Below are 27,831 nucleotides of genomic sequence, written 5' to 3'. Positions count from 1 at the left end.
GCAAAGCTAGACAACTGAGTGGGGGTGCTTATCCGCTGCTAAGCTCACGCACACATACACACACACACTTAGAGAGAGAGAGCGCCAAAAAAGTGGCAAATACATGCAAAAATAAAAACGAAGACGAACTAAAAACTTTTGCGAGCTTTGATGGCAAATCGAAGGAGCAACTCAAGAGGGCGCTCAAGTGGGCGTGGCTGTGCATGCATGTATCTGTGTGTGTGTGTGAGCAGCAGCAGTCAAGCGATTTGCATATAAATGATTACGGAAATAAAAAAGGAAGTTGAAATAGACAGAGAGCGGCAAAGTTGTCGAGTCGTCGCCGTCGCCGTCGTCGTCGTCGTCGTCGTTGTCGAGCCCTCGACGTTGGCGCACGTTTTTGGCGCTGGATACTGGTTTCCTGGCGCACTATTTGGCATTGCCAAAAGTAAGTTGTCAGCTAGCTGGTTGCCTGGCCAACCAGTTGCCAGCTTCCAGTTGCGAGTCATCACTTGGCCCTGGCTGGCAGCAGCCTCAACGGGCAATGGCAATGGCAATGCCAATGTCCTAGCCCTCGCCATTTGCCAAGAGTGCATACATTTTCGCAACATTACTCAAATGAGACAGGGAGAGAGAGAGAAAGACAGATAGATAGAGAGAGAGAGGGAGATAGAAGGACCAGTAACTGTTGAAGAACTGGCTTAAAATTTTATTCATCTTTATAAACAGCCAGAAAAAAGACGAAGATGAAGAAGAAGCCGAGAAAAAAAGAAAACTGGCCAAAGATTCCAAAACTTTACGTTCAACTGAAGTTGCAAAAACTTGCGTAAAACTTTGAGTATGGATTTTCAACCACAAAAAAACAAGAAAAAAGAAATAAATAGCCATAAATAAATAAAAATAAAACAACAAAAATAACTTGATGAATTCCTTGTGGCAAATTGTGCAAAATTTCGAGCAAAGCCGAAATTTTTGCATAAACTAGCAAATGCTCTATAGTTGGTCAAATGAACTTCAAATTATCGAGAATTATTGAGAACAAATTTTTTACAAGGGGATAAAATGTGTTTTCGATTTATGGCGATTAGCGGGGTAGAAATGATTGAGACTCGACTGTATATATATTAAGGTATAATTAATCCCAAATAATAAAAAATAAATTCCCTGAGTTGCTTCGCTTCTACAATTTACTTGGTTCCTCGGTAGATCGTCTCGCAATACGAATAGGTTCATTTATATTGCTCAAGAGAGATGCACATGCCGTCTCGCTCTCTCAGCAGCACCTGGGACCAAGTGCAGCAACAGCTATATATATGTCTCACTCTCCTAGTGTATACGAAGAGGCGCACTTGAATAATAAAAGCCAAGTAGAGACTATTTGTAGGCGAAGTTCTTAAAATGAGTTCAAATCTGTTTCACTCAAGATGATGATGCTAAGGCTTAGTTATATTATGTAATTTAAGCAGTTTCGCAGAGTCATTTCATGTTACAATATATAGAGAGAGAGCTCTAATTCCCTCCAGCTGTTATTTCACATAGAGCCCAAACAGGCGGAAAAAAAGCCAAACACAATATACTCCTCAATGTAAACAATATATTTTGCTTGCGAATTAATAACGAGTTTATTTGCTTTCATCGAATCTGTTTTTGTCTATTTTGTTGGTTTTCTTTTGCATATTTATTTAACCCATATATTTTTGGATGATTGAAGGCAATTGCCGAAAATTGGCCAGAAATCAAAGCATATTTTGTAGCCTAAAATTATCATAACAAATCATCAATTCTCTCGTTCTCGCTCTCGCTCTCGCTCACTGTTTATCTATTGTCTCGCTGGCTCTCTGTCGCACTGGCTTAATTTCCTTTTACAAGCGCCTTAAGCTGAAATCCGAATGTAAATATTTGATTTCTCTGTCTCGAAACAGAGAAAAATTCTGCACAGAAATATTTATTACAAATTAATTGATCAAATGTAGCTGAAATCAATTTAGCTGCCACAAATGCCAGAGCTAATAAATTTCATTGAATATCCAGGCAGAGAATATATATAATAAATATACAATATATATATTTAGTATTATATATAAATATATTTGCGTAGATAAATCAAGGGAAGATGTCGTTCCTTTGATTTCCAACAAGCAACAAGCAGCGTGGGAGTGAATGAGAGAGGGAGAGTGGGAGAATGGGAGAAAGAGGGAGCAAGCGTGGGCGGCAGCCAGGTAGAAACTGACATGGTACGCTGTCTTTACCTATTCTAAAGGCTCTTGGACTTCTCTCTCCCTGTCTCTCTCTCTCTCTCTCTCCATCTCTCTGTCTTTGCTTTTCCGCTGCCCCAGCAACAAACAATTGCAAAAACAAACAAATGACATTGATGAATGATGCACGAATGATGAATTGATTCAGTGTGGAAGCTCGATGGAATGATGCCGCTTGACGTGGCCAATGAATGGGTCCGCTTGTCTCCAGATTTTCTTCAGCTCTAGACAACAACAGTAACAACAACAACAACAATAACAACAACAACAACAATAACAACAACAACAACAACAACTACAGCATTCAGTCAAGCCACCCAAACCACCCAAGCATCCCCCTTTGTCGAGACGATTGAATCTGAGACGCGGCGAGCGGCTTGAATTGATAATGAGACGCGTTGGCGTTGCCTTTTTGCTTTGCTCGTAGTCTTAATTAATTTTCTGCCACGCCCACTAATTAAACACATTTTTTTTGGGCGCTCTCCTCCGTAGCAGCTCCTGCTGCTGCTGTTGCCCAAAGAAAAATGGCCAACAGCTCGATTGGTAGCTGTAAAGCACCAACTTTTGGCCAACAAAACTTTAACTTATTTCAAATGTGGCAAATGACGATTTTGTTGAACTCTCCTCAGTCGGCGCTGCCATTGCCAGAGAGCGCCCTTTGGCTATTATTTTGACCAGCCGTTTTGGGTGGTGCCGTCTACCGGCTGACGTATTGTTGCCACAACAGCTCAGCTCCGCTCAGCCCAGCTCAGCTCAGTCCCAATGCCAGCGCAGGCGAACTTTTAATTACCAAGCAGCAGGCGACGGCGACAGAAGTAAAAGTAGAAAAGTAGAAGCTGAAGAAGTAGAGGCTCTGCCTTTCAATTACGCTCGTGAAGCATGGCCAGCGGCCATAGCACCCATAACACCCTACCACACCTCAGACGCCCCCCCCCTCAAATACCCAGCCAAAAAACAACCCTCTCAACCTCTCACCTCACGACCACTCACGACTTTTTGGCCAGCTCCTGTCGTTGTTGCTGTCGTTTGCGGGCAAAGTTATTGCGAAATGTGGCACGGCGAAAAGGTGAAAAGATAGAGATAGAGATAGAGATAGAGATAGAGATAGAGATAGAGATAGAGATAGAGATAGAGATAGAGATAGAGATAGAGATAGAGATAGAGATAGAGATAGAGATAGAGATAGAGATAGAGATAGAGATAGAGATAGAGATAGAGATAGAGATAGAGATAGAGATAGAGATAGAGATAGAGATAGAGATAGAGATAGAGATAGAGATAGAGATAGAGATCATTAGCCTCCATCTATCTTTCTCCATCTCCGTTCAATTAACTCTCAAAATTACAGCTACACTATACACCCAATCAATATGCTCGTTCTTCCTGCATCAGCGAGCATTGAAGGCAAAGGAAACTGAGTCCGGCTGGGCCGAGCAGCGCCCAGCATCCAGCGGCCCATGAATTCAAAATGAGACGCTCAAGTGGCCCCAAAATTGTATTTTCAGCGTTTTTATTTGCGCAAAATTAGCCCTGGCACGCCCCCAACCAGGCGAATGCCGCCGCCGACCACCCTTACACAGCTTCCCTACTGCAACAAAAAAAAAAATAATAAAAAAAATAAAAAAGGGGGGAGTAGGGGGAAACTGTCGTATTGCTGTTGCTGCTCCTCCTGCTCCTGCTCCTGCTCCTGCTCAAATTCAATACAAAAGCGCAGCGCACTAGCCGCCATTTTGCCTGCATACAGATCATAAGACAAAAACAAAATGGTGGGGTAGGTAGGTGGGTGGGTAGGGGCGGTGTGGAGGCTAGGGTGGGCGTTGGTGCAAAAGAAAATGGAGCTAGGAGATTGGAGCATGCTGAATGCCCTTGCAGACATGAAACAGTTCTACCGTATATTCACGTTTCATAGAGCGCCACACACAATTATGCTCCTCCTCGTGCAACTCAATTTCGTAACGATTGTGCCCCAAGGCGGCTACAGTGGAGCTGCGCTAAGTGAAACGATGCGCTGCTGATTGAATTGCAATGCGTTTAAGCGGGGATTTGTTTTAAAGAAGATGAAAGATATAGATATATGAAGTGAAAATATAGAAGGCACTTTAGTTGTAGTTTTAGATTAGGAAGTAGTTTAGGTGGATGTAACAAGCGAATAAAAAGACATTTAGAGTTAGATAGAACATATTTATGTTTAGAATCTATAGTTTTTTGTTTTCATTTGGGATATTGATAGGAATTGAAAAAGTTTTTGCAAATATGTTCAGAACCATATCAGAACCATAGATGTTGTGTCTCTCTCTGTTCCTCTCTCATTTTTGTTAAGACTCTTTTTGATTCTTTCTAGAATTAGGTACTAAATATAGAATGGACTTTTTGTTTGGATCACTTGATTCTTATATGTACATATACATATATAGTTCATATATGTAGTAAGTTGATTAGAGTCAAAGAAGATCTTGATAAACATTTGTCCTTTATATAGTTAGATCTAGCTATCTACAATACTTAATTAAGATCGCTATAGCTGATCTCGAGGTATATGTACATAATATATATGTATACAGTCTATATACAAATTATATGTGTATAATCATTTATGTTCATATTTTCTCAGCTCTTCAATCCAATAGTAATTGCAAATTTTTCAAATATATTTCACTCAATGGCCAATGCAGCAGCTTAAATATATATGTGTATAATAATATGTGTCTATATACATATATATTTGATATATGTGCACATATACATCAATACACACATACATAGATATATACATATTTGCTATAAAAAGTACATGCATATGCGGCATAGACTACGCCGGACACGGGCCAAGTTTTTCGGCTACCGAAAAGTCAAGCAATGCCAGCAAATTGGAAATTTTATGCTGTAGTTTTTCCGGGGCTCTTAAAATGGCTACGTGAGCGGGCGCTGGGCGCAAAAGCCTGTTGGCAGGGGGCGTGGCAGCTGAGGAGCGGTTAGTTCTGCTCGTAATATAACGAAAATAACGAACTTTATGCCTTGTGCCATGTGCCTGTGTGCCTCTGTGTGTGTGTGTATGTGTGTGTATGTGTGTGTATGTCTGAGTCTGTGTTTGTGTGCCGCAGATAAGCTGCAAAGGATGCTGATGCGCATGAAGGATGAGCACTTAGTCTGCCACGTCGCGGCCTTCCCTCTGCGCTGGCCGAAAAATGGGGAGGGCAAAAAAAGACAGAAAAAATAAGTTTTCGCAATGGGATTACGATAGTCGAAATGCACTTACTACTTATATTGCTTAACGATTTTTCGTTTTCCTTATATTTTCCAAGCTGCTTTTTTTTCTCTACCACTATGGGTTAAGAAATTAGTTTGCTTTAGCGATAAATTTATTGGGCTGTAAAGTACTTAACATAGCTGTTAAGTAAGCTAAACGAACTATGCTTAAGTAGAGAATTATATGTTAAGTAACAGTTTGCTTAAGAAGCAACAACTGTTAGTGTGCTTTAGAAATGAAGCGCTTGCTAGATTAACAGTTGATGTATACGTAATGTTAATAGCAGTAACACAGTAAAATGTTAAGATTTTAATGCGAGCTAGGGAAATTTGTAGAGTTGAAGCTTCAAATGTTAACATATGAATATATGTAATTGAGAAAAGCTTTTGGTATTACTTGCAATTAAGATGTGGGTACATATCTTTTATACTTTGGGCGCTTAACATATGGTTAACATAGCTACTCTGTTAAGACTATGTAAATATTAACAATAGCTGTTAATGAAGACTTGGGAAAGAGTGTATAATAATCATGTCTAGAAAACTCTTGACAATCCTCTCTGGCTCTTACAGCACTCTTGAAACGTGGCAAGCGTCTGCGAAAAGTCAAACAACGTATGCAAGCCCGAAACATGTGCTCGGCTATGTGAGCGAACATTCCATTGAAGTTTTGTGTATGTTGCTTGCTACGTTGTTTGCTACGGCTCGGACTGTCCGTCTGTTATGTTGGCTTGTTTTGAGGCTCGTTTCGTTCTTGTTTGGTCTTGTTGCCGCTGACGTTTGTTTGTTCCTTTCGTTAGCCTTGTGTTTCTTATAAATTATTAAAAACCCACCGAACTCTGGCCCATAAAGTTTCAGACTTTTCGACATTCAGCTGGTGGCTTTAAAGCGTCCGCCTGGCCGCTGCTTTCCGATATTACCCAACCGTCATCGCAAAAAAAGGTAAAAAAGAAACCCTTAAGACGCAGCTAGCATAACAAAAGGATTCGTTTGCGGCTGAGCACGAAGCCGTTGCTAAATTTAAAGGTGTTACATAAATATTTTATAGAATTTATCGGAATATACCTTTCTCCGCTACCTCTGATCTTTGATTAATAAGGTGGGGCCCATGAGGAAGAGCAGGAGGTGGAGCTGCCTCGGCTCTTTTTTTTATGATTGAGCAATGTTTCAATATTTGTTATCGATAAACGATAAAAATGTGCTAAAATACTCAAGTTAATCAGGCTGAACAAACGCGTTGCCATAAGCTCGGAGGTCATACGGTGTATTTATATAGTTCGAAATGGGTCGGAACTCTTATACGGTTATGGCTGATTGAAGTTTGAGAATAATGGGAGAGATGAGGGACAGAACGAGTGAGTAAGATAGAGAAAGAAAGAGAGAGAGAGCGAGAGAGAGCGAGAGAGAGAGAGAAAGAGAGAGAGAGAGAGAAAGAGAGAGATAGAGAGAGAAAGAGAGAGACAGAGAGAGAACGAGTAAGAGAGAGAGAGACAGAGAAAGAGAGAGATAGAGGGAGAAAGAGAGAGACAGAGAGAGAACGAGTAAGAGAGAGAGAGAGAGCGTCATGTAACTTGACTCATTTGAAGAAGTTCATATCAGATTTTGCTAAGAGCACAAATCTATTCATCTTCACGTTAAGAACAGATTGTTTTAAAAGCCAATGCTAGATCTCCATTGCTGTTCTTTGAGCTAGTTCATGTGAACTATTTACTTGAGTGTGTACTTCTTGGAATGTCTTAGAGAGCCACACTTTCTTTACATATATATTCAATTCAGCTGAACTAGTTCATGTATATATACTTTTCATATGGAACTAGTTCCAATATTCATATGTGAATGCTCAAAAGCATACCTTAAATTCTTGAGTTGACAATCTCAAGAGCTAGCAATTCATCTTAATTGTTTGGCCTGAGCTAGTTCATATAAACTAGTTCAGAGCAACTATTTGAATATAAGTATTTAGTAAATGCATCTTAGGAGGTTATACAAGCGTAGAGAGATCTAGTAACTACCTTAACTAATTTTACTTCACTTGAGTTAGTTCACATCGCTTTAGCCCACCTTAGCATAACCACAATTTGTGAACTAGTTTTGCGTTTAATGCCAAGTTATGTTGCATCACCCCAACGAGTTGAGTGTTGCTTAGAAAGCTGATTGGATTTTAAGGCTTTGCCATTGACGTTAATTAATGCTCTTTAGTTCTGTTTGCAACAATTTTTGGAATGCCAAAAACTTGATAGTTGCTCCAATTCGTTTAGCTCAAAAATGTGTGAACTTTTGGGAATTCCGTCTGGCATTTCCGACCGAGTGGTAACACTTTATGCACTCTTGCCGCATTTAAAGCTCTGGGGCTCAAGTCCTTTTTAGAGAAAACAAACCGCAAAAAACAACACCAAAAACAACACAAAAAAAAAAAAAAAAAAGGGAAAAAAAAGACAACAACAACAATAACGAAACGTTGAAGAGCTAGAGCAAAAGCAAGAGCAAGAGAATAAACAAAACAAACCAAGAACAAATACGTACAAAATATTTGCCAGCATATTTTGTGCCACAGTGAAAAACACAAAAGCCCCAAACTCTGGCCAGAGAGTGTGGCAATTGTATTAACAGAGTCCGAGCCAAATGCTCTTGGATGCAGCTCACAAATTGTTGGCCATGCTTCAATTTAAGCCAACAGCAACAACAGCAACAGCAACAACAACAACAACAACAACAGCAGCAGCAAACATTGAAATACACGCAGCTAGCTGGCTATATGCAAAAAGTAGCTAAATTTAACTCTGGCTCTCGCTCGGCTTCTACTTTGTTATTATCTAGCGCTTTGTTCGACGGTTCTGGTTCCAGTGCTTGCTGAAGATGTTGCCGCTGGCTAAAGCTAAAGCACCAGCAATAGCAACAACAACAACAACAACAACAGCTACTCGACAATGGACGTCAGCGTTTCCTGTTCGCCCAGCTAGCCAACTAGCCAACATGCCACATGCACCCCTCCTTCGGCCTGCTGCAACCCCCTCAAGCCACCATCTATGGGGCAGCTTCCTGTGTTGCATTGGATATTTCATAAGCTTATGCATTTTGTATGCGATCCAAACGGAAGCAGCTGGCTCACAGCAGCAAACCCAAAAACTAAACCGCATTCAAAAAACCAAAAACAAAAAACCCAAAATAAGACAAATAACAATAAAACTGAACCGTCACTGAACCACCATGAACCACTCTGATCCACCATGAACCGTTCCGCATTCAAAATCGGAGCATGCTCAGCGAAAGCAAGCAAATAAAACTCCATACACTGAACATGAAGTTGCTCAAATAGTTTATAGCGAAATATCCATTTATATATATAGAGTAGGTGTCTACACTGCGCCAAAAACTAGTTACGTATTTATAGCAACAGCTTTACGAGTCCAGAGCTCGTATTGAATAAATTTGTGAGCCATTTCTAATTCAAGTGAATTCTCGAATATTTTTTGTTGACTATATAGAATGAAAGCAGATGTCCTTTGCATGAAATATATATAATATATATAGTAAGTATTATCATATTATCGCTTTTCAGCTATAAATGGTTATACTTATAATAAAATTATATTAATTATTATTAAATATAAATGGTTATGCAAATTTGCATTTTTTTTTCTCTATATTATATATATATTTTTTTTTCTATATTATTTTCTCTATCATATTATGAAATCTGATGCCTTGTAAAAGCTTCAATCAATATAACTACGATTTTTTCCTATATCATAGAGGAAAGCATAAATTTGTTTTTCGTTTTCTGGCAACTCTATACGCTTGCTGAAAGTTCCTTTTCCATATCTGTTAGTTCGTTCTTGTTAGTAATATCAATTAAAATTATTCCGAAGTTGGTGGACAAATTCAATTAGAATTTCAATTTTCATAGGCAACCCTTATTTTACCGCTATCTGGCAACTCTGCTGTGGTGTGCTGCTCGTGTCTTAAAAATGTGGTTCAAGATAACAAAAATTACAAAACTAAGTTTTATTTAAAAATAGTTATATGAAATTTTTAATTTTTTATATTTAGATTATTTTATTTATTTATTTTTTTTTTGTATATATAGATATTTTTAAAAATTATTTTTCTGTCTCCTATTTTTATTTATTTTATTTAGAAATATTTTTAAACCAATTTAATTATTTTATTTTACATTTTTATTTTGGCTGTTTTTTTTATTTTTTTATTTTTTTTTGTTGTTTGGGATTTTTAATTACAAATGTTTGAAAACAAGTTCATCTTATATATATTTATCTATTTTATGTTTTTAAACATATATATATATATATATATATATTTATATATATATATATATACGCTTTTTTTTTTAAATATTTTATTTCATTAAAATTTTTTTTTTTTATATTTGGAATTTTTTAATATATTTTATTTTTTATATTTGTTTTTAAGCCTTTTTTGGTCTGTGTATTTATTTTTGCAATGCATTTGATATGCTTGCGAAATAGTCAATAAGAAAATCGTATTGGAGAATTTAGTCCCTTTTTTTTTTTTTTTAATAGTAAGGGAAGCCGATTTGAGGAGTATTTGGAGCTGTTCTCTGGGGTGTTTGGGGCTTAGCCTGTGCGCAGTGGGTGGCTTTTGGCGGGTGAAAATCAAAGTTTTGTTTTCGCAACTGATCCAAACGTAGGAGTATTGCAAAACCTTTGACTAACAACTTTGTCATATGCATTGTGCTCGCACAATGTGTGTGTGTGTGTGTGTGTGTCTGTGTGAGTATGTATGGGTGAATATGTGTGTGTGTGTGTGTGCGTTGTAAAGCTGCTGTCTTTAGTTTAGAACATTTATTGCTTGCATTGTTGCCGCTGTTGTTGTTGTTGCTGCTACTGCCTTTGGCGCTTGGCCATTGTTTGTTGTATTTGGGAATGTTCAATATACTCACACAGCTCAACTGAGAGCGCGAGAGAGAGAGAGAGAGACAGACAGAGTGAGGGGGAGAGCAAAGAAATATGAAGACAAAGAAGAAGAACAGGAAGCAGCAGCAGAGATTTTTGTCGTGCTGCCATCATGCCCTTGGCAGTGAGAGGCAGGGGGGCAGGGGGCAGGGGGCAGGTGGCAGGGGGCTCTAGCCGGCGAGAGGGTGGGCTATGGCTTGGCTTGGCTTGGATTGGATTGGATTGGATTGGATATGAATGTATAAGTAGGGTATGTAACATAGAGACAGACATATATACATGGCCTGCGGTGTTGAAAACATATTTTCAATTACATTGCCACCAACTTATGCAAATTCCAGCTTCTCCTCCCACTCCCTCTCCCTCTCTATCTCTCTCTCCCTCTCTCTCTCTCTCTCTATCTCTCTGTGTCTACCGCTTTTGGTTGCATAACAATTGCAATAACCACAGCTAGTTGCAATATTTGTAAGCGGAACAGCTGCAAAATTTATGAAAACATAGATACATATATATAGAAATGTATGTATGTCTATATGAATATTTATGTATATACATATATATTGGTAACGGAAGTGCGAACGTCTTGAAGCTGCTCTACAGAATTTAGCAAGTGCTTGTTAAATATGCATTGAAACATAATCAAGAAGCGGAAATGCATGTAAGCATTGAATAAATATTTAAGAGATGGAAGAGGGTGAGAGAGAGAGAGAGAGATAGAGAGAGAGGGCTAGAAAGCGAGACTGATTGAGAGAGATAGTGTTGGAAATAGCTAGACGGAGAGTGAGAGATAGAGATCAGAGTGAAGGAGAGGGTGAAGGAGATACAAGGGCGAGACAGAATTATTTTGCTAGAGAGAGAGGCATATAGAAAGTTAGGAAGAAAATGACCGTATGTGAGAGAAAGAGAGAGAGAGAGAGAGAAAGAGTGAGTGAGAACGTGTGAAAGAGGGAGGGTTAAAGAGAGATGAGAGAGAGAGAGTGAAAAAGAGTGAAAGAGAGAGGGTTAAAAGGAGATCTAGAGAGAGATGAATGAGAGAGAGTGGCAGAGAAAGACCGTGAGAGAGGGTTAAAGAGAGATTTAGAGAGAGATGAGTAAGTGAGAGAGAGTGGCAGAGAAAGAGTGAGATAGAAATATATTGTGAGAGAGAGAGAGAGAGAGAGACACAGCTAGTAAGCTAGAAAGTAAAAGACCGTGAGAGAAAGTGAGAAAGCAGGTTGAATATGAAAGAAAGTTAGAGGAATAGAGTGTATGAATTTCTATACTCTACGATGTATATCATTTAATATTCATCAAAGTTCTATTTGCCTTATTTGTGTTCATGAGAATCGCAAAGTGAGGCGCTCATCAAAAACATCGATTTACTAATCAAATTTTTCTTTCCGTTCTCTTTTTAGGTAAGTTCTCAGCATCTTGTCATATGATCAATGAACTGTAAGTGTATCAATGAAACTTTGTTCAAAATGTATCACATTTATCATACAAATATTAAGTTATCTGTACACACTTAGGTATCTATATATCTCTCTGTGTGTGAGGTCCTCTAACACAATTACACAATTTGCTTTTGAGTAGCCAACAGAAAAACAGAATCGCGCAATTAGTTCAGTTTGATTGAGAGTTTAGAAATGGCAAACAGACGTGAATAAGCTAACTAAAGCTAAAGTCGTCAAAGATGATGCTGTATGTGCAGTCGGGTATGCTCAACTGAGCGATGCCCTGCCTGTAAATTCATAAAGTTTATACATATATTTTGCTGTTAGAAAATGAAATTTTTTACTCAAGTGGCTAAAAACTAAGCTACCCTTGCTTTTGCATCAGCTATTGCTGGGTATCAAAAAGTGAAATTAGTCATTTTGGCAACGAACAGAAAATTGTATAAAATGTGCGGATGGTGTGAAAAGGAATATATGCAAATATATCTGGGCTAGTGGCACTGGCTGAGCTTGTTAACGATTGTTGGCTGACTGAGTGGACGACGGATGGAGGAGGGGCAAGAGTCGGAGGAGAGGCGGGGGTTGGCTGGTGACAACGGCTGTTGCACATTTACCACACATACACACGCACACACACACACACACACACACACACGCATATATGGACTCGCAACGGTACTCCATTGTATTTGCCATTGAACACGCACATTGAATGGGTGTTACTTGTGGCACGCTCTAGCCATGTGCATGTGTGCGTGTATGAGCGTCTGTGCACAATAAACTCTCCCTCACACACACACACACACACAGAGACATTCACACACATAGCAACAGCTCAACATGTGCGGCAAATGGGCGAAAGGCGCTTTTGTTGCTGTAATTGTTGCCATCGAGCCCTGTTGAACAAAAGGTGACACGCACACACACGCACACACACGCACACAGGCACACAGGCACACACTCTGTCACACACACGTACAACGGGGTCCCGCCTGCGTCAATATATTAAATCGCATGCATATTAACGCCTAGATTGCTACCGAGCTACCCGCAGAATTTCAAATAATCTTTCGCTCACTCGGCAGCTCTCGCTCTATCAGTCTCTCTATCTCTCTCTCTCTCTCTCCCTCCCACTTTCCATACGCACAAGCGTTCAATTAAGCTATGGAAATTAAAAAAAAAAAAAAAATTTTTTTTTGATTTTCTTTTTGTTCTCATTTCACGTGTGAAACTCGCATGCGAAATCGCGCCTGAATCAATTCAGCATGCGGCGCGCATCGATCATCTATTGTTTGTCAAGCATTTCATAGTTGGACGTTTTTGTCAATATTTAAGCACAGCACAGCACAGCTGAAAAATCTATCAGGCAAATAACCAGCAATCAATCAGTTAATCAATTAAAATAAAATTCGAATTTTTGAGTGTGATTGTATGGGATTAAAGGCAGTATATAAATATATTAAAAATAAAATATTAAAAAAAAAAAAAAAAAAATGAAATTTTTAAATTTATTTATTTTCTTTAAATATTTTACATATACATATATACATAAGTTTGGAGTAGGTGGAAAATTGATTTTGCATAGCAACAAAGAAAATAAATTTGCATTATAAACTCTGAAGTTGAAGAGCATCGAAATTTGGTTAGTTACATCGAATTAACACTGTAATAAAGTTAACAAAAACTTATTGAAAACTAACTTGGAGCAAAGCATATTGCACATATGCACACACACACACACATGCATACATGCATGCATGCATGCTGTACATGCGCCTTGCAAGTTTGCGCCTTGCATGTTGATTCGTGATTCGCTTTTGTAGCTGCTTTGGCGGCTGATAGGGGGTGGGATGAGGAGGAGGTGGTGGGTGGGCGAGCTGGTGGGTGGGGGTACTACAATCTAAGTCTTTTGAAGTGCAGCTGAGCCTCAATTGTGGCGGCAGCTGAATGTTGTTGTGCATGTAAGTGAGTGTGTGTGTGTGTGTGTGTGAGTGAGTGTGTGTGCCGTAAATAGAAAAATGAGGTCAATAACAGGTAGATTATCAAATAAGCATTTGGCGAGTGCCTCAGCTGTAACTGTGTGTGTGTGTATGTGTGTGTGTGTGGGTGGCAGCATGGATTAGGTGTAGCAGCTTCAAACAGCAAGGCAACAACATATTTGCCGCAATTCCAGTCAACACACGAACACACACACACATACGCACACATACACACACACACACATGCACACTCACACACACACATTGAACTTGTGCTAGAAATTCACATTTTGTGGGCATGCTCAAGACGTCATCGGCTGTCTATCTATGTGTGTGTGTGTGTGTGTGGGTGATGGCGTGCATGTGTGTGTGTGTGAATATATTTGGGCGAGTGGCTAGGTTTATATTGCTCGCAATCAACGGCTTGTCCCTGTCGCCTTCCCCCCCAAGCGCCGCCTCTTAAATACCTATGACCCACCATCTACAGCGCGGTCCACCCCCCGCCCATCCGCGCAGCATGCGTGAAGGTCAATTTATCGCCTAATGACGGCGAAGAATGACAGGCAAAGCAAAGCGTTTTCAAGCGTTCCACGCTGCAAGCAAGCAAGCAAGCAGCATGCTTCATCATGCCACATACACATGCCGCACATGCCACACATGTGCCATGCTCTTGCAGGCTGTTGGCTCCTTTTGCCATTGCCTACCTACCCACCTTCCATACGCTCCCCCGCCACCGCATCGAACGATGGCCGATTGGCCCTGGGATTTTGCGGTTCTCAGTTTGGAGTTTCGGTTTCTTTCTTCATTTTTGTTGATTTTCTAGTTGTTGTTGTCATTGCTGCTGCTGCCGCTGTTGTTGTTGTTGTTGTTGTTGCTGTGGTTTTTGTTTCTGTTTCTGGGGCCTTTCGACAGCTTTCGATTTAAGTGGCAAGCAGACATCCATTTTGGCTATTTGGGCTCAAATTTAGCGCACATTTGGTTTGATTTATCTGCCTAATATGCTCCGCTTGGCAGGCGTGCGAGTGGGAGAGGAGTGAGAGAGAGAGAGTGAGAGAGGGAGGGGGAGAGAGGATTTCGGTGTGACTGCTGTTCGAGCAAATGCAATTATATTCGAAATTCGATTTGAGTGCGGTTGGGTTGTTCGTTTCAAGGAAATATCAGAGATTCGTTAGACACACATAAATCCTGCTTGGACATGTGTCTGGCTTCTGCTTTGAGTGTATTCATTTAAATGAGTACTTAAGCTGTTATACGCCTATTCGTTTGCATGAATATGAACATATTTTATAAAGTGAGTGCATTGAACATATGAGTGCATTCGCTTGCTATGTTCAAAGGTTGTTAATGAATATGTATACTTATGAGTGTATGAGGTATGAGTGTATGTATGAGTGTATTTGATTTCTATGTGGATCATTGTGTGAATGTATTGATATGTTTAAACACTGGTTAATATTGAATACATTCATATGTGCATTCATTTATTTTGTGAATATATTCGTGAGTATACTCATCTATGATGGGATAAAACTGAATATGTATTAGTTATGTATATTCATGTATGAATTGAATCTATGAATTGTTTGAGCAGATTCATGAGTGTGTACACATATTTTGCTTGAGTTTATTCATGAGTGTGCATATATTTTGCTTGAGTGTATTCATGAGTGTGCATATATTTTGCTTGAGTGTATTCATGAGTGTACATATATTTTGCTTGAGTGTATTCAGCAAAAATAAATATTTATTTATTTTCAATTTAAATGAATCTATTTATATATTCAAAGTATTCATTCATATTATTAATTTTTAGTGATGAATAAATATTTTGGTTATTCATTAAAAAATTTTAAAATAATTTTCTTGAAATTTGTTGTTGCTATTTTTTTTTTTTTTTAATTGATATAAATTGAATTGCATGAATGTATTCATGAGTATATTCACTTATCTCATCAATAAACAAACCAATTAGAAATGGAATTTGATTTCAAATTGCCTGCCCAACGGTACTCGACTTATTCAATTATTCAGTTGTCCCGAATATGAATACACTCATGCTAGCCAGCTAGAAGTCTCATTTACCGGCAACCGCAAATTAACTTGTTAAAGCAACTGCATTGTAATAAACAGTTGCTACTGAGCTTTTCATTTGGCCATCCAATGCAGGCAGACTAAACACAGAAACACACTCACTCATACACACACATTCATGAATGTTGTTGGCATTCGCTTCACATGGCAGCAAACATAACCATAACCAAGTTAGCAACATCCTCGTTCCGGCTATAGAAATGCGTTAAAGCAAACTGAATTGCTATGGAATTTGGCTTTTACCCTTTTGTTTTTTTCCTTTTTCTATTTTTTTTTTAAATTTTTTGGGGCCTTTCCTAGTTTGCTGTTGCTTGTTTTCGTTTGCTTTGTTTTGTGTTTTGTGCCTGAACTAGGTGAGGGCTCTAAATAGCACCTGCTGACCGAATCAGAGACTGAATGAAGTCAGGCGCGGAGCAGCCCGAGAACTTCTGCGCTGGCAAAAGCAAACAGAGTAAACTGACAGAGCAAACACTGCAAATTTCCAACCAAAAAAACAGATCGACAGGGTAGAGAGTGTGTGTGTGTGTGAGAGAGAGAGAGAGAGAGAGAGAGAGAGAGAGAGAGAGAGAGAGAGAGAGTGCAGAGAGTGCGAGCGAGAGGTAGCTAAAAAGAGAAAACTTATTGCTTGGCAAAGCGTGAAATGTTTACGAGCGAGTGACGATGGCGACTCAAGAGGCAGCCTCGTAAAAAGATTTGTGCTTCTGTGTGCCTAGCGCAAATCTTATCCTCTTTACTAACTTCCCATCACAACTCTCTCCCTCCCTCCCTCTCTCCCTCTCTCTCCCTCTCTCTGTGTAGCTAGCTCTGTACGCTGTGTGTGCGTCTGCCTCTGTCACTGCCATGCCCACGTTCCCTTTCCATCTGCCTCTCTCTTTCTCACTCTTTCTCTCGTTCTGTCTCTGTTTTGCTTAGCATTTTGCGCGCACTGTGCACAATTGTAAAGAAAATGTTATTAAGGATTTTCTATTATATAACAAAAAGGCGCACTAAAGACACGCACACACACACACACACACACACATACACTTACACTCATTCTGAAAACGAGATGGCGTTAGAGCAAAACGCAGAGACAGTCGCCATTATTTTGGGTTGAGACGCATTAAGCACTTGACATGTACACAGTTTGGCCGAAAGCAGCAGCCGCACACTGCGCGAACACTTTGAGAAACATTGTGGAGAATAATAGAAGATTAATAGAATAATCAATTGAACATAAAAGGAATATATATGATATGTATCGAAAGTACTTGAAGCATCTTAAAAGCGGTTTCAAGCTGGAATTTCAGTTAAATTTGGTACAGTCGAGTCTGGATAATCGAAAATCGCGATAAATCGAAACAAACCGATCCGAAACCGAAATTCGTTCTCAATAATTCTCGATAATTTTCTGTGTAAATCGTTGAAAATTTGATCCCCTTGCCATTTTGAATTATCGGTACTCTACGGTAGTTTTTATTTATAACATTTATAATTAGGTATTAACTTGAATTGTTTTAAAAGTATTTATAGTTTCCTTAGTTCATTTTTTTCGATCATGCATTCAAGTTCATAGTCTTTAAAATCACAGAAAAAAAAAGAAATTAAAAATAAAAATAATAAAGCCATAGAATTTGAAACAATTTTTAGATGTGGTCTAACAATTTTTCTTCTTTGCTTCAGTGTAAAATAGAAATTTAAATATTTCTGACATAAAATAAGTTGCAGAACTTCAGAGTTGGCATTTGGAGTGTAAACTATTCAACAGTGCACAAGCTCAGTTTGATAAATGACTTTTACTTGTTTCAAAAATGCAGAAATACAATTTACAAATAATGTAGTTAAAATACAATAAAAAAAATTATTTGAGTTTTTGGAATATTTTTTCAATCAAGCATTTTGCTTTTATTTTTGGCTGTGCATGCTTATGCATATATAATTTATATAAACAAATCTTGAGCTATAAATAAATACATGCAGCTATGTAAATAGGTATACATATATAGCTATATACATACATATTTGACTGCATCTTGGCAACATCATTATAAACAGGCGTGTTGGTTTCTACTTTTTGGCTAAAGACTTTCATCTGCTTAGGTCTTCAATGCCTGTCGCCAAGACTTGGGCGATGACGCGTTTCAGCCATGTGTAAGATGTGTGCATGTGTGTGTGTGTGTGTGTATGTGTGTGTTTGCATGTATATGTATATGCTCAAGGCTCAGCTGTAAACATTAGTCAACTGAACCCAAAATGAGCGAGCAACAAAAGCAACGCCATCGCAATGAATGAAGAAGCAAGCGAGTGGATGGCCAAGTGAATAAGTGAGTGGGTGAGTGTGAGTGTATGAATAAATAACTGAATGACTGACTGACTAACTGACTGACTGACTGACTGACTGACTGGCTGACTGACTGGCTGACTGACGGCAGTGCACATTATTATATGCAGCAGCCAGATCGTCAGCGTAAGCAGCGTCCTGGTGTTAACGTGCCTGAATGCACTTTTCTTTGCGTGCAAATGTTTTGATGCTCTTGTGTGTGTGTGTGTGTGAGTGCAGTTGGTGTGAAGGTAGTGCATGTATGTGTCTGTGTGTGTGTGTGTGTGTGTTGTACAGTGGTATAGTTGACATGGCATACATCTTTGAAGATTTTCGATACCGACTTTAGTTTGTAGTCGAGTTTTTAGTGCTTCACTTATCTTTCACTTGTTTTGGTAAATTTCATAATTTTACTGATATTTACTATACTATGCAAAGTTTGTAGATTCTCCTAGAAATATTGATTATTTACATATGGCTGGAGTTAGTGGGAAAACTAAACTTTGTCTAACATTCTTAAATGTGAATATTTTTTCTAGTGTTGCCATTCTGAATGGAATGTATTCTAGAAGTCTTACTGAGAAGAAGATAATTAGCATACTTATATATATATGTATATTTATATATGCATATGTATATTATTTTTTTTCACATTAACTCAAGCACTTCCAAGCACATCATCAAATCAGTTGATATATTAAATGCTCTTAGCCTTTAGCTTATTGCATTACGCGATAAAAGCTCTGAGTGAAATTTCAGCATTATTCTCCACTTTATAGTAATTCATTTGAAAAACTACGTCTTTAGAAGGAAAAGTAGGGGGAAAAAAAAATTAAATTGAACTAATTAAGAGGATAATGCTTAAGTATTCGTATTATAGTTAAATATATTATCTAATGTCAAGAAATGCTTTATATATGTATATACAATTATATGCATATACACATATGACAGTCATTGCCACTGTGCTGCAGCAAACAGCTTGTTAAAAACATGTTTTTGTACCCTGAACACCTTTGAAAATGGGGAGGTGGGGTATAATGGTTTGGATAATAAGAAACAGAAATACGAACAGAACGAAGAGCTAAGCATGTCTTGCCAAGGTTGTCTGAACATCTGTCTATAAAAACTATATAAATATTGTTATACATTATAAACAATTTCCATAATATTCTTATCGATATGTTCTCGATACAAATCGATAATTTGATTAGGCTATCAATTTAGAAGTACACAATGTAGCTGATGTTTATATACCCTAATACAGTAAAATGTCTGTAGAAGTAGCTCAACGTAGAGCACAGGGTATCCGCTAGTTGGACTGATTAGAGTTCAGGGTATCTGGTAGTCGGGCATTGCTGCCTCTAAAGCGCACTTGTTTGTGCTTTACTGTTTTTTGTTTTTATTGCGCTCTTTTGGAACAATGTCAGCCATTTTGTTTGCTTTTGTGGCGCCGCTGCAGCAACCCAGTGGCGCCTCAAAGTATGCAAGGCAACAGCAGCAGCAGCAGCAGCAGCAGCAGCAGAAGCAGTGGCAACATCAGCTGCAGCTAACTGTGGCAGCTGAGCTGAAAGACAAGAGCAACTGGCACAGACGCAATGGCATGGCAGTTGGGGTTAAATGCGTATCGCATTCAGCTTGTGCAATTGGATGTAAGTGCGCCAAGTCACTCGCTCTCTCTCTCTCTCTCTCTCACACCCGTTACACAGAGAGGTGTAATTCTCCGTCTGAGTTTGTGTGTGTGTGTGTGTGTGTGTGCCAAAGCGTTGCAGCGTATTGTCTGATTTACGCGCTCGCATTACGCATACGCCACATCAGCCGCACTCAACACTTGAATTGATTATTTAACTTGCGGCTGCTCTGCATGCTCCATGCGAACAGCAGCTGCAGCTGTTGCCGTTGTTTGTACTGTGATTGCTGTTGCAGCAAATACAGTGAAATCTTTATTGAGTGCACATCGCTATCCAGAAGATTTTCGGGTGTATTTTTAGAGCGAAATGCAAACGTTTGCATAGCCAGAAAATATAGCTTAAGTTTATTCTACGAAATGCCAGATATTTGCCAAGAGATACAACTGAACAAAGAAAGTCTCAGAAAAGTTGGCCAACTTCTTAGCTTTCAGAGAATGAAACAAGTGTGAGCATAACAGTTAATTCGTAACTGATTGCATAATACCCGCTTATGTTCCACAAGCAGCTAATTGAATTATATAAACCAATTAGCCACGACCTCCTAATGAGCATTCCCATATAATTAATTGGTCTATTTGTGGCTCAATTAGAACTGCAGAACTGTTTGATTTGGATCTATTTTAAATCCGTGGAAGATCTAGTTACTGTTACTATTACTGTTACTGTTACTGTTACTGTTACTGTTACTGTTACTGTTACTGTTACTGTTACTGTTACTGTTACTGTTACTGTTACTGTTACTGTTACTGTTACTGTTACTGTTACTGTTACTGTTACTGTTACTGTTACTGTTACTGTTACTGTTACTGTTACTGTTACTGTTACTGTTACTGTTACTGTTACTGTTACTGTTACTGTTACTGTTACTGTTACTGTTACTGTTACTGTTACTGTTACTGTTACTGTTACTGTTACTGTTACTGTTACTGTTACTGTTACTGTTACTGTTACTGTTACTGTTACTGTTACTGTTACTGTTACTGTTACTGTTACTGTTACTGTTACTGTTACTGTTACTGTTACTGTTACTGTTACTGTTACTGTTACTGTTACTGTTACTGTTACTGTTACTGTTACTGTTAGTGTTACTGTTACTGTTACTGTTACTGTTACTGTTACTGATACTGTTACTGGTACTGTTACTGTTACTGTTACTGTTACTGTTACTGTTACTGTTACTGTTACTGTTACTGATACTGTTACTGTTACTGTTACTGATACTGTTACTGTTACTGTTACTGTTACTGTTACTGTTACTGTTACTGTTACTGTTACTGTTACTGTTACTGTTATTGTTACTGTTACTGTTACTGCTACTGCTACTGTTACTGTTACTGCAACTGCTGTTGTATCTGCTACTAATACTGCTACTGCTACTTGCAATTGTCGTTAAGAGTTAATGCCATGCAATCTCGTCGCGCAATTTGCTGCGCTCTGATTGAAAAGCGAAATTAGAAGGCAGCCAGGCAGTCAGGCAGCCAGACAGTCGTCGCTGTTGGGTGCTCGTGTTTGTCCTTGCTATCTGGCAAGGCAGCGCTCCAGTTGCCCCGCCCACCGGCAACTGCAGCTCCCTTTGGGCGGCGCCCAACTAAATTGCTTTCGAGTGTTGTTTGTTGTGCTTGAAGATTTACTGCTTTGTTGGTTTTCCATTTAATTTCTTTTCACATTAGACACGCGCACAGTCAACTTGCTATCCTATGTGCGTGTGTGTCCAGCTTCCTTACATGCGCACACACACAGATATAGGCACTCCCTTTGACATTTTCAAATGTTAGTTAATGGCCCAGCAGCCCGTTCGCTCGCCAAAAAGCTCATTATTATTATATAGCAGTTGGCAACGAATTTCGGGCGCCGTCGCACACTGCACACAACTTCGCACGTGATTTATATGATGACATTGGAGCCCATTTGCAATTTATAGCCGACATACATACATACATATACAGGTATAGATAGGCTACACCTGAGCGCGGTGCGCCTAGTCCACACTTTATTAGATTAATGTGGGCTTTTGGTTAAGCGCCTTAAGCCCTGTTAGCGGTTCGCCAGCCAAGCAATTAGCAGCTAAGGCAATCGAAGACTTGAAGTCTTGAATTGCTCTCGAAATATACACACGTAAATGTGCCTGCCCCCTCCCCCTTTACCTATCGGTCTTTCTAGCCGTATTACGTTTAGTCGTTGCATAATTGAAGAGTTGATATGAATTCAATAATTTGTGGGATTTGTTGTCTCTTATCTTGATGGCATGGAAATCATATAATTATTGGTTCATTATGTAAGAAATTATGTAGCATTTGTCTGCCCGGTGTGTGTGTGTGTGTGTGTGTGTATCGAAACAGATGGATAAAGAGTTACAGCGAAAGTGAGAGAGATATAGGAAGTAAAAGAAAAGAATGACAAAGTGAACGAAGTGGGGGAATAGAGAAGAAGGGATAGTTAAAAGAAAAGGAGAAGGAGAGAGAAAAGTTAGAGTAGGGACAAAAAAAAGGGGAAGAGAAAGAGAGTGAAAAAGAACAATAATACAATAATACAATGAGAGAGAGAGAGAGAGAGAAAGAAACACAGAAAGAGAGAAAGAGTTAGTAGAAAGAGTGGAGATATGGAAAGAGAGTGAGAGAAAGAGAGCGCCAAAGAGAGAACGAGAGAGATAGAGAGCAGGTAAAGAGGTAAAAGAGAGAGAACGAGAGAGAGAGAGCAGGAAAAGAGGTAAAAGACAGAGCGGGAGAGAGAGGGAGAGCAGATATAGAGGTAAAAGAGAGAGAACGAGAGAGAGAGAAAGAGAGAGAGAGCAGAAAAAGAGAGGAGAGGCAAGATGAAATTGACAGTGAAGGGAGAGAGGGGAGAGAGCTGGGAAATTTGCGAAAGCAAAGAAAGAAGTAGAGAAATTAGATGAACTGAAAGTAGAGAGCCGAGAAAGGGAAGCAGAGATAAAGGAAGAGAGAAAAATGGAAAGAGAAGGCGAGAAATATGGAGAGAAGAACAGAGATATGGAGAAATATAATATATAATATAATATCGAATTCTTATGTCTATTCAAAACAAGACAGCAGCCTTAAGTCGAGCACTCGTGTATCCGTCATTATGTAACCAGTCATGGCGTAGCTATGCAAATTAATGAGTTTTCCTGCGCTTTATTTTACTTTACTATTCAATAAAATCATCAATCATATAAATGACTTTGAATTATTCTAATTTGCAATTTGCATTCGATAGAGCTCTCTAGAGAATATCTCTCTCTCTCTCTCTCTCTCTCCGATATATATATATATATAGATATATGTATGTATATATGCAATTGCAATTTCCCTATTCAGCATTGCCATTTCACAGCAGCTCTACAGCAATTAAAGCTGGCTTTGTTCAGCAATCGTTGCTCAAGCATTCTTATCAGTTTCTCACTTGCAATTGCAGTTTTTCAGCTAGCTAACCTGATTGCCATTTCTCTTTGCTGTCGCTGTGCCGTGTCGCACTTATCACGGCTTTAATCGATGGCCAACACCTTGGGCAAACAACCAGTTGCCAGCTAGCAAGACAGCAACAGCAGCAGCAGCAGCAGGAGCAGCTTCTAACCACCACCTCGCACCGCCTGCCAGCACCGTCTGCCGTCAGCGAGTCGGCTAACAGCTGTGAGGCATTTCGCCTGCAGAGTTATCGTTGTTTCTTTGTTGTCATTTCGTTTCATGTTATTTTGTTTGTTGTTGTTTTTTTTTTTTTTTTTTTTTTTTTTTGTGTTACTTTTTTGTAAATTAGTTGCACGGCAAAGTAAATAATTAAAAAAGTTACACAAATTACTTAAGAAGGCGTCGCTGTTGGCGGGCCACGCCCACGCAGACAGAGCTTTTTAGTCGAGCACCCCAGGCAGGCAGCCGGCTCGAATTAGGTCTCAAGCATTAAGCATTTTGTGGCATTTTTTTGTTTTTTTGCTCATTTTTGTTGTGGCTGTAATTAAATGATGTTTATTAAACTCGCATTGTTGTTGCTGCCTTTGATACTGTTTTTTTGATGATGATGATGTTGTTGTTGTTGTTATTGTTGTTGCTGTTGTCACTTGCATAAGCAAACAAACAAACGCTTGAGCTGTCGACGTCATCAACAGCAGCATCGTTGCTGCGCATTTTGCGCCCACTTTAAACTTGAATCAGCGCCTCACAAAAGCCAGCAAAAGTCAGCAAAAGTTAAGTCACAACGACTAGCAGAATACCCTGTACGAATATTTTGAGTATATAAAATTCATGCATATTCAAATTTGTATTCACGTATGAGCGTGATTTCGCTCTACCTGTGATTTCACGGAGTATATTAACAATCAGTGTTGAAAAACACTAGGGTAGTGCAGTAGAGCTCCACAGTGTAACATGGGGAGATCTATGTAAGTAGTGTTAATAACATGTTTGTCATACCTAAAAGCTCTCTTTTCAAATTTGAAATCTCTAGTCAGAAATTTACTGAAAACCAGTGCTGTGTAACGCCTGTTCAAGTCTTATATAATAATATTCATGTACTTCCCATTTTCATATGATTCATCTTTCGTCAGTAGCGTGTTTTAGAAGCTAGTTACATATAAAAATATGAAAACCAGTGTTGTCTAATGCTGCAAAAGCCTTGTAAGCTATGTATAACGAGAGCCAAATAAAAAAATTTAGCTCACCTGCAAAATATAGTTTCTTTATATACAAATATGGCAAAACTCTGCTAAAAATCCGTTATTATATTTATTATCGTACAAGCCAGTGTTGTCTAACTACGTTGCATTGACTATGTCAGACTATTAGTAGTAGAAGCTCAATATATCTAACTTAATTAAGTTGCCCACTTGGTTTCAGCATTTAAATGGCAAGGCTTTAAATTAGGGTCATGCCAGCATGAGATAAGGCTGACGCCACCAGTGTTGCAAAAGGCCAATGAATGAGCGTGTAGAGCAAATATGCTGACGCTTGTTTAAAGGTCGCCAAGCGCTGACCGCATTGCTACATACCTTTTGCCAGTGTTGGCTAAGGGGAAAAATGCCAGCATAACACAAAAAAAAAAAACAACGAAAGCAACGAAAAAATGAAATCAAAGCGCCAAAAACAACAACAACGAGACACACAAACCACAAAAATGCCGCCAATGACTTTGACTTGGCATTGTTGTTGGCTGTTCTCTCTCTCTCTCTCTCTCTCTATCTCTGTCTCCCTTTTGCTCACTGCCTGATGTTGTTGCTGCTGCTGCTGTCAAAGGCTTGCCAAAATTTACAACAACAACAACGAGAGGGGCACGCCTAACAGGCTTTGGTTAGCGCAAAGCGCCTAGCGTAAGGGATACGCAGGGGGGGAGGGAGGTGCCTAGTTGGGGTTTGGTGTGGTCTGGGATCAGAGAATTGTTATCTGCGTGTATTTGGGTTTTTTTGAGCACTGCCACGGGCACTGGCAACACATCCGCTTGCCCTTGCGGCACTTCCTGTCGTTTCCTTCCGCTGGCACACACTTACCCTTCCAGCTAACACACACACACACTTTAGGCTTCCTACCCACTCTTGGCTCTCTATCACCTTCACAGTCAACCCCTCCTCCTCCTACTCCTCCCGTCTCCTGTCAGTGTGCTCCGCGTGTACCGAAAAACACGCATACCCAAACGCCAAACGCCGTCAGTTTATCTAACACGCACTCCAACTGCGCGTCTCTAATATGGCGCAACATTGTCTCGCTCCCTCTGTATGTATGTGTGTGTGCGTGTGTGTGTGTGAGAGAGAGAGAGAGACAACAACAACAACGACTTGCAGCAACAATAGCAAACAACAATAGGGAACAATGCGAAAAAGGCTGGCCCCATCAGCAGCAGCTCAAGCGAAGGGGCGACTCTGGATGGGGGGGGGGTTGACATAGATCGAGGATAGATGCAAAAAAGGTTGCCCCAACAAGCAAAAAATACGTAAATTAACAAAACCTGCCGCCAATCATGACTGCGGGACTGACTACGTCAAGTTCTCATTGTTGTTGTGGTTGTTGTTATTGTTGTTGCCTCTCTCTGTGCGTGCGAGTGACTAAGCATATTGGTAGCTGAAGCCAGAATACACTTACTTCACCTTGAGTAGTGCACAGGAAGTGAACTTAAACGGGCTCCGCCTGAGGTTAAGGCATATGAGAACTGGGCCTAAACTACAAATTCGATGCACATATAAGAGTAGTAGACCGATGGAGAGAAAGATAAATAGATAAAAGGAAAAAGTGAGCAAAAGATGAATAATTAGGCAGCTAGATGGAGAAGTAGATGAACAGAAAATAGAAGAGAAGGTAGTAATGGATGAATATCAAGGGACAACTACATGGACGATAAATGGGTACAAATGAAAAAAAAAAGAATGCTGGAAACTAAGTATATCCGTATATATGTGATGTAGAAAAAAATCGATAAATATAAAGATATCGATATAAGGATAAGGAAGTACAAGAATGAACAAATTAATTTGCTAAAAATGTAAAGTTAGTTATCTAGGTAGATAGATAGATAAACAAGAATAGAAAATGTATCGATAATCAAAATGAGGACAGATATGTACACAGATGGTGTTGATGGTTTCTAGGTGAATATATAGAGATACTGATAGATTAACTATCTATGTGCAGCTGGATATATCGATAAAAAAGACAAGATAAATCATAGTAGATATATGTAATTATGTAGGTAGAGGTATATACTATATGATTATTACTTATGTATATATAAAGGGCAATTAAATATATATATATATATTGTAGATTTCGATAATTCGACATGGCAAGGAGATCAGTTTTTTTTTCGATTTACACAAACATTTCAATCATCGAGAATTATTGAGAACGAATTTCATAAGGGAACAGAAGTTTTTTCGATCTATAGCGATTTTCGATTTAGTGGGGTGCGAATATATAAATATACATAGAGAGAGAAGTAGATATCATTATAGAACTATAGCTATATAAAACATCCTATGACATTTTAGCTACGATATCTTAGAAATAGAGTTTGATATCCAAACGTATTCTATAATCTCACATAAATTGGAGTATTTTGCTGTATATCTGTAAAGATATTCAAAGAACTGAAATTCTCGAATTTTCATTTAAGTTCATTTGGCATTCGATTATAATAAAAAAAGGACTTATTTTGAGCACATTCTGCACTCTCTATGCTCTACTCTCTTAAAGGATCCTTCGACCTCACTCACTTCCTTTGCAAGCCTCAAGCATTTGTCCTTCACTTTTTTCTTCTCTTCATAGATATTCATGAAATGACCTTCTATATCTCTGTATTCTAGGACATTTCTCACAACATTTTGTTGTTGTTGTTAAGCTGTATAAAAAGTCACTCGATAAGCTCACTCGATTAACTAAAACTGTTGTTGCATTGCCGCAACAAAGTGGATTTTGCGTGCAAAGTGCAACAAGCTGCTGCTGCTGCTGCTGCAAAAAAAAAAAAAAAAAAAAAAATGAGTGAGCAAAAACAGAGGGAAAAACTCGCATTTGCCATGCAGCAACAAGCTAAATTGCCGCAAGCGATCAGCCGCACACACACACAAACACACTCAAACACACTCAAACACCCAGAGCGGCAAAGCTGCTACAACGTCAGCGTTTTGTCACGCTCTGCAGCTGCTGGCAGTGCAAAGTGCTGTAGATTTGTATGTGCCACAAGCCCTTTTTGCGCTCTGTTAAATTTATAAATCATATCAAGTGTTGCCTTGACAAACAGCCAAAGTGTCATACTTTTTAGATAAGTTGCACAATTACCGCACCGAGCGTGGCTCAGCTATTTGCTGTGAAAAAAAATGAAAGAAGTTGCGCTTGACGTAGCTGCGTGCATTTAAGGCTGCATTGCTTATTGATAAGTTCATGTTTCTCGCTAATTAAAGTTTCTCGCTTATGCAACTCTGAATATTCTCTCAAGTTCTGTCTGCAATTGCCTT

At 39.0% G+C, this 27,831-nt stretch overlaps 1 protein-coding gene across 4 annotated transcripts in view; it reads left to right on the top strand.

Annotated features, from left to right (window-relative positions):
- Positions 1–27,831, top strand: part of LOC6583703 (neurobeachin) — a 185,485-nt gene that overhangs the window by 34,394 nt on the left and 123,260 nt on the right. The window contains exon 2 of one of the 4 annotated variants that reach the window (XM_002009332.4): positions 11,809–13,320. The exons of the other annotated variants lie outside the window; for them this stretch is intronic. Coding sequence (XP_002009368.2) covers positions 11,809–11,835 — 27 coding nt within the window. The 3' untranslated portion in view covers positions 11,836–13,320. Of the gene's footprint in view, positions 1–11,808; positions 13,321–27,831 lie in introns of those variants that run through there. 4 annotated transcript variants of the gene reach the window in all.

Source organism: Drosophila mojavensis, unplaced genomic scaffold (assembly GCF_018153725.1).
Source record: "Drosophila mojavensis isolate 15081-1352.22 unplaced genomic scaffold, ASM1815372v1 contig_136, whole genome shotgun sequence".
NCBI classification, from domain to species: domain Eukaryota; kingdom Metazoa; phylum Arthropoda; class Insecta; order Diptera; family Drosophilidae; genus Drosophila; species Drosophila mojavensis.
The sequence above is the reverse complement of the archived record's forward strand: the minus strand, read 5'-3'. Positions and strand labels throughout refer to the sequence as shown.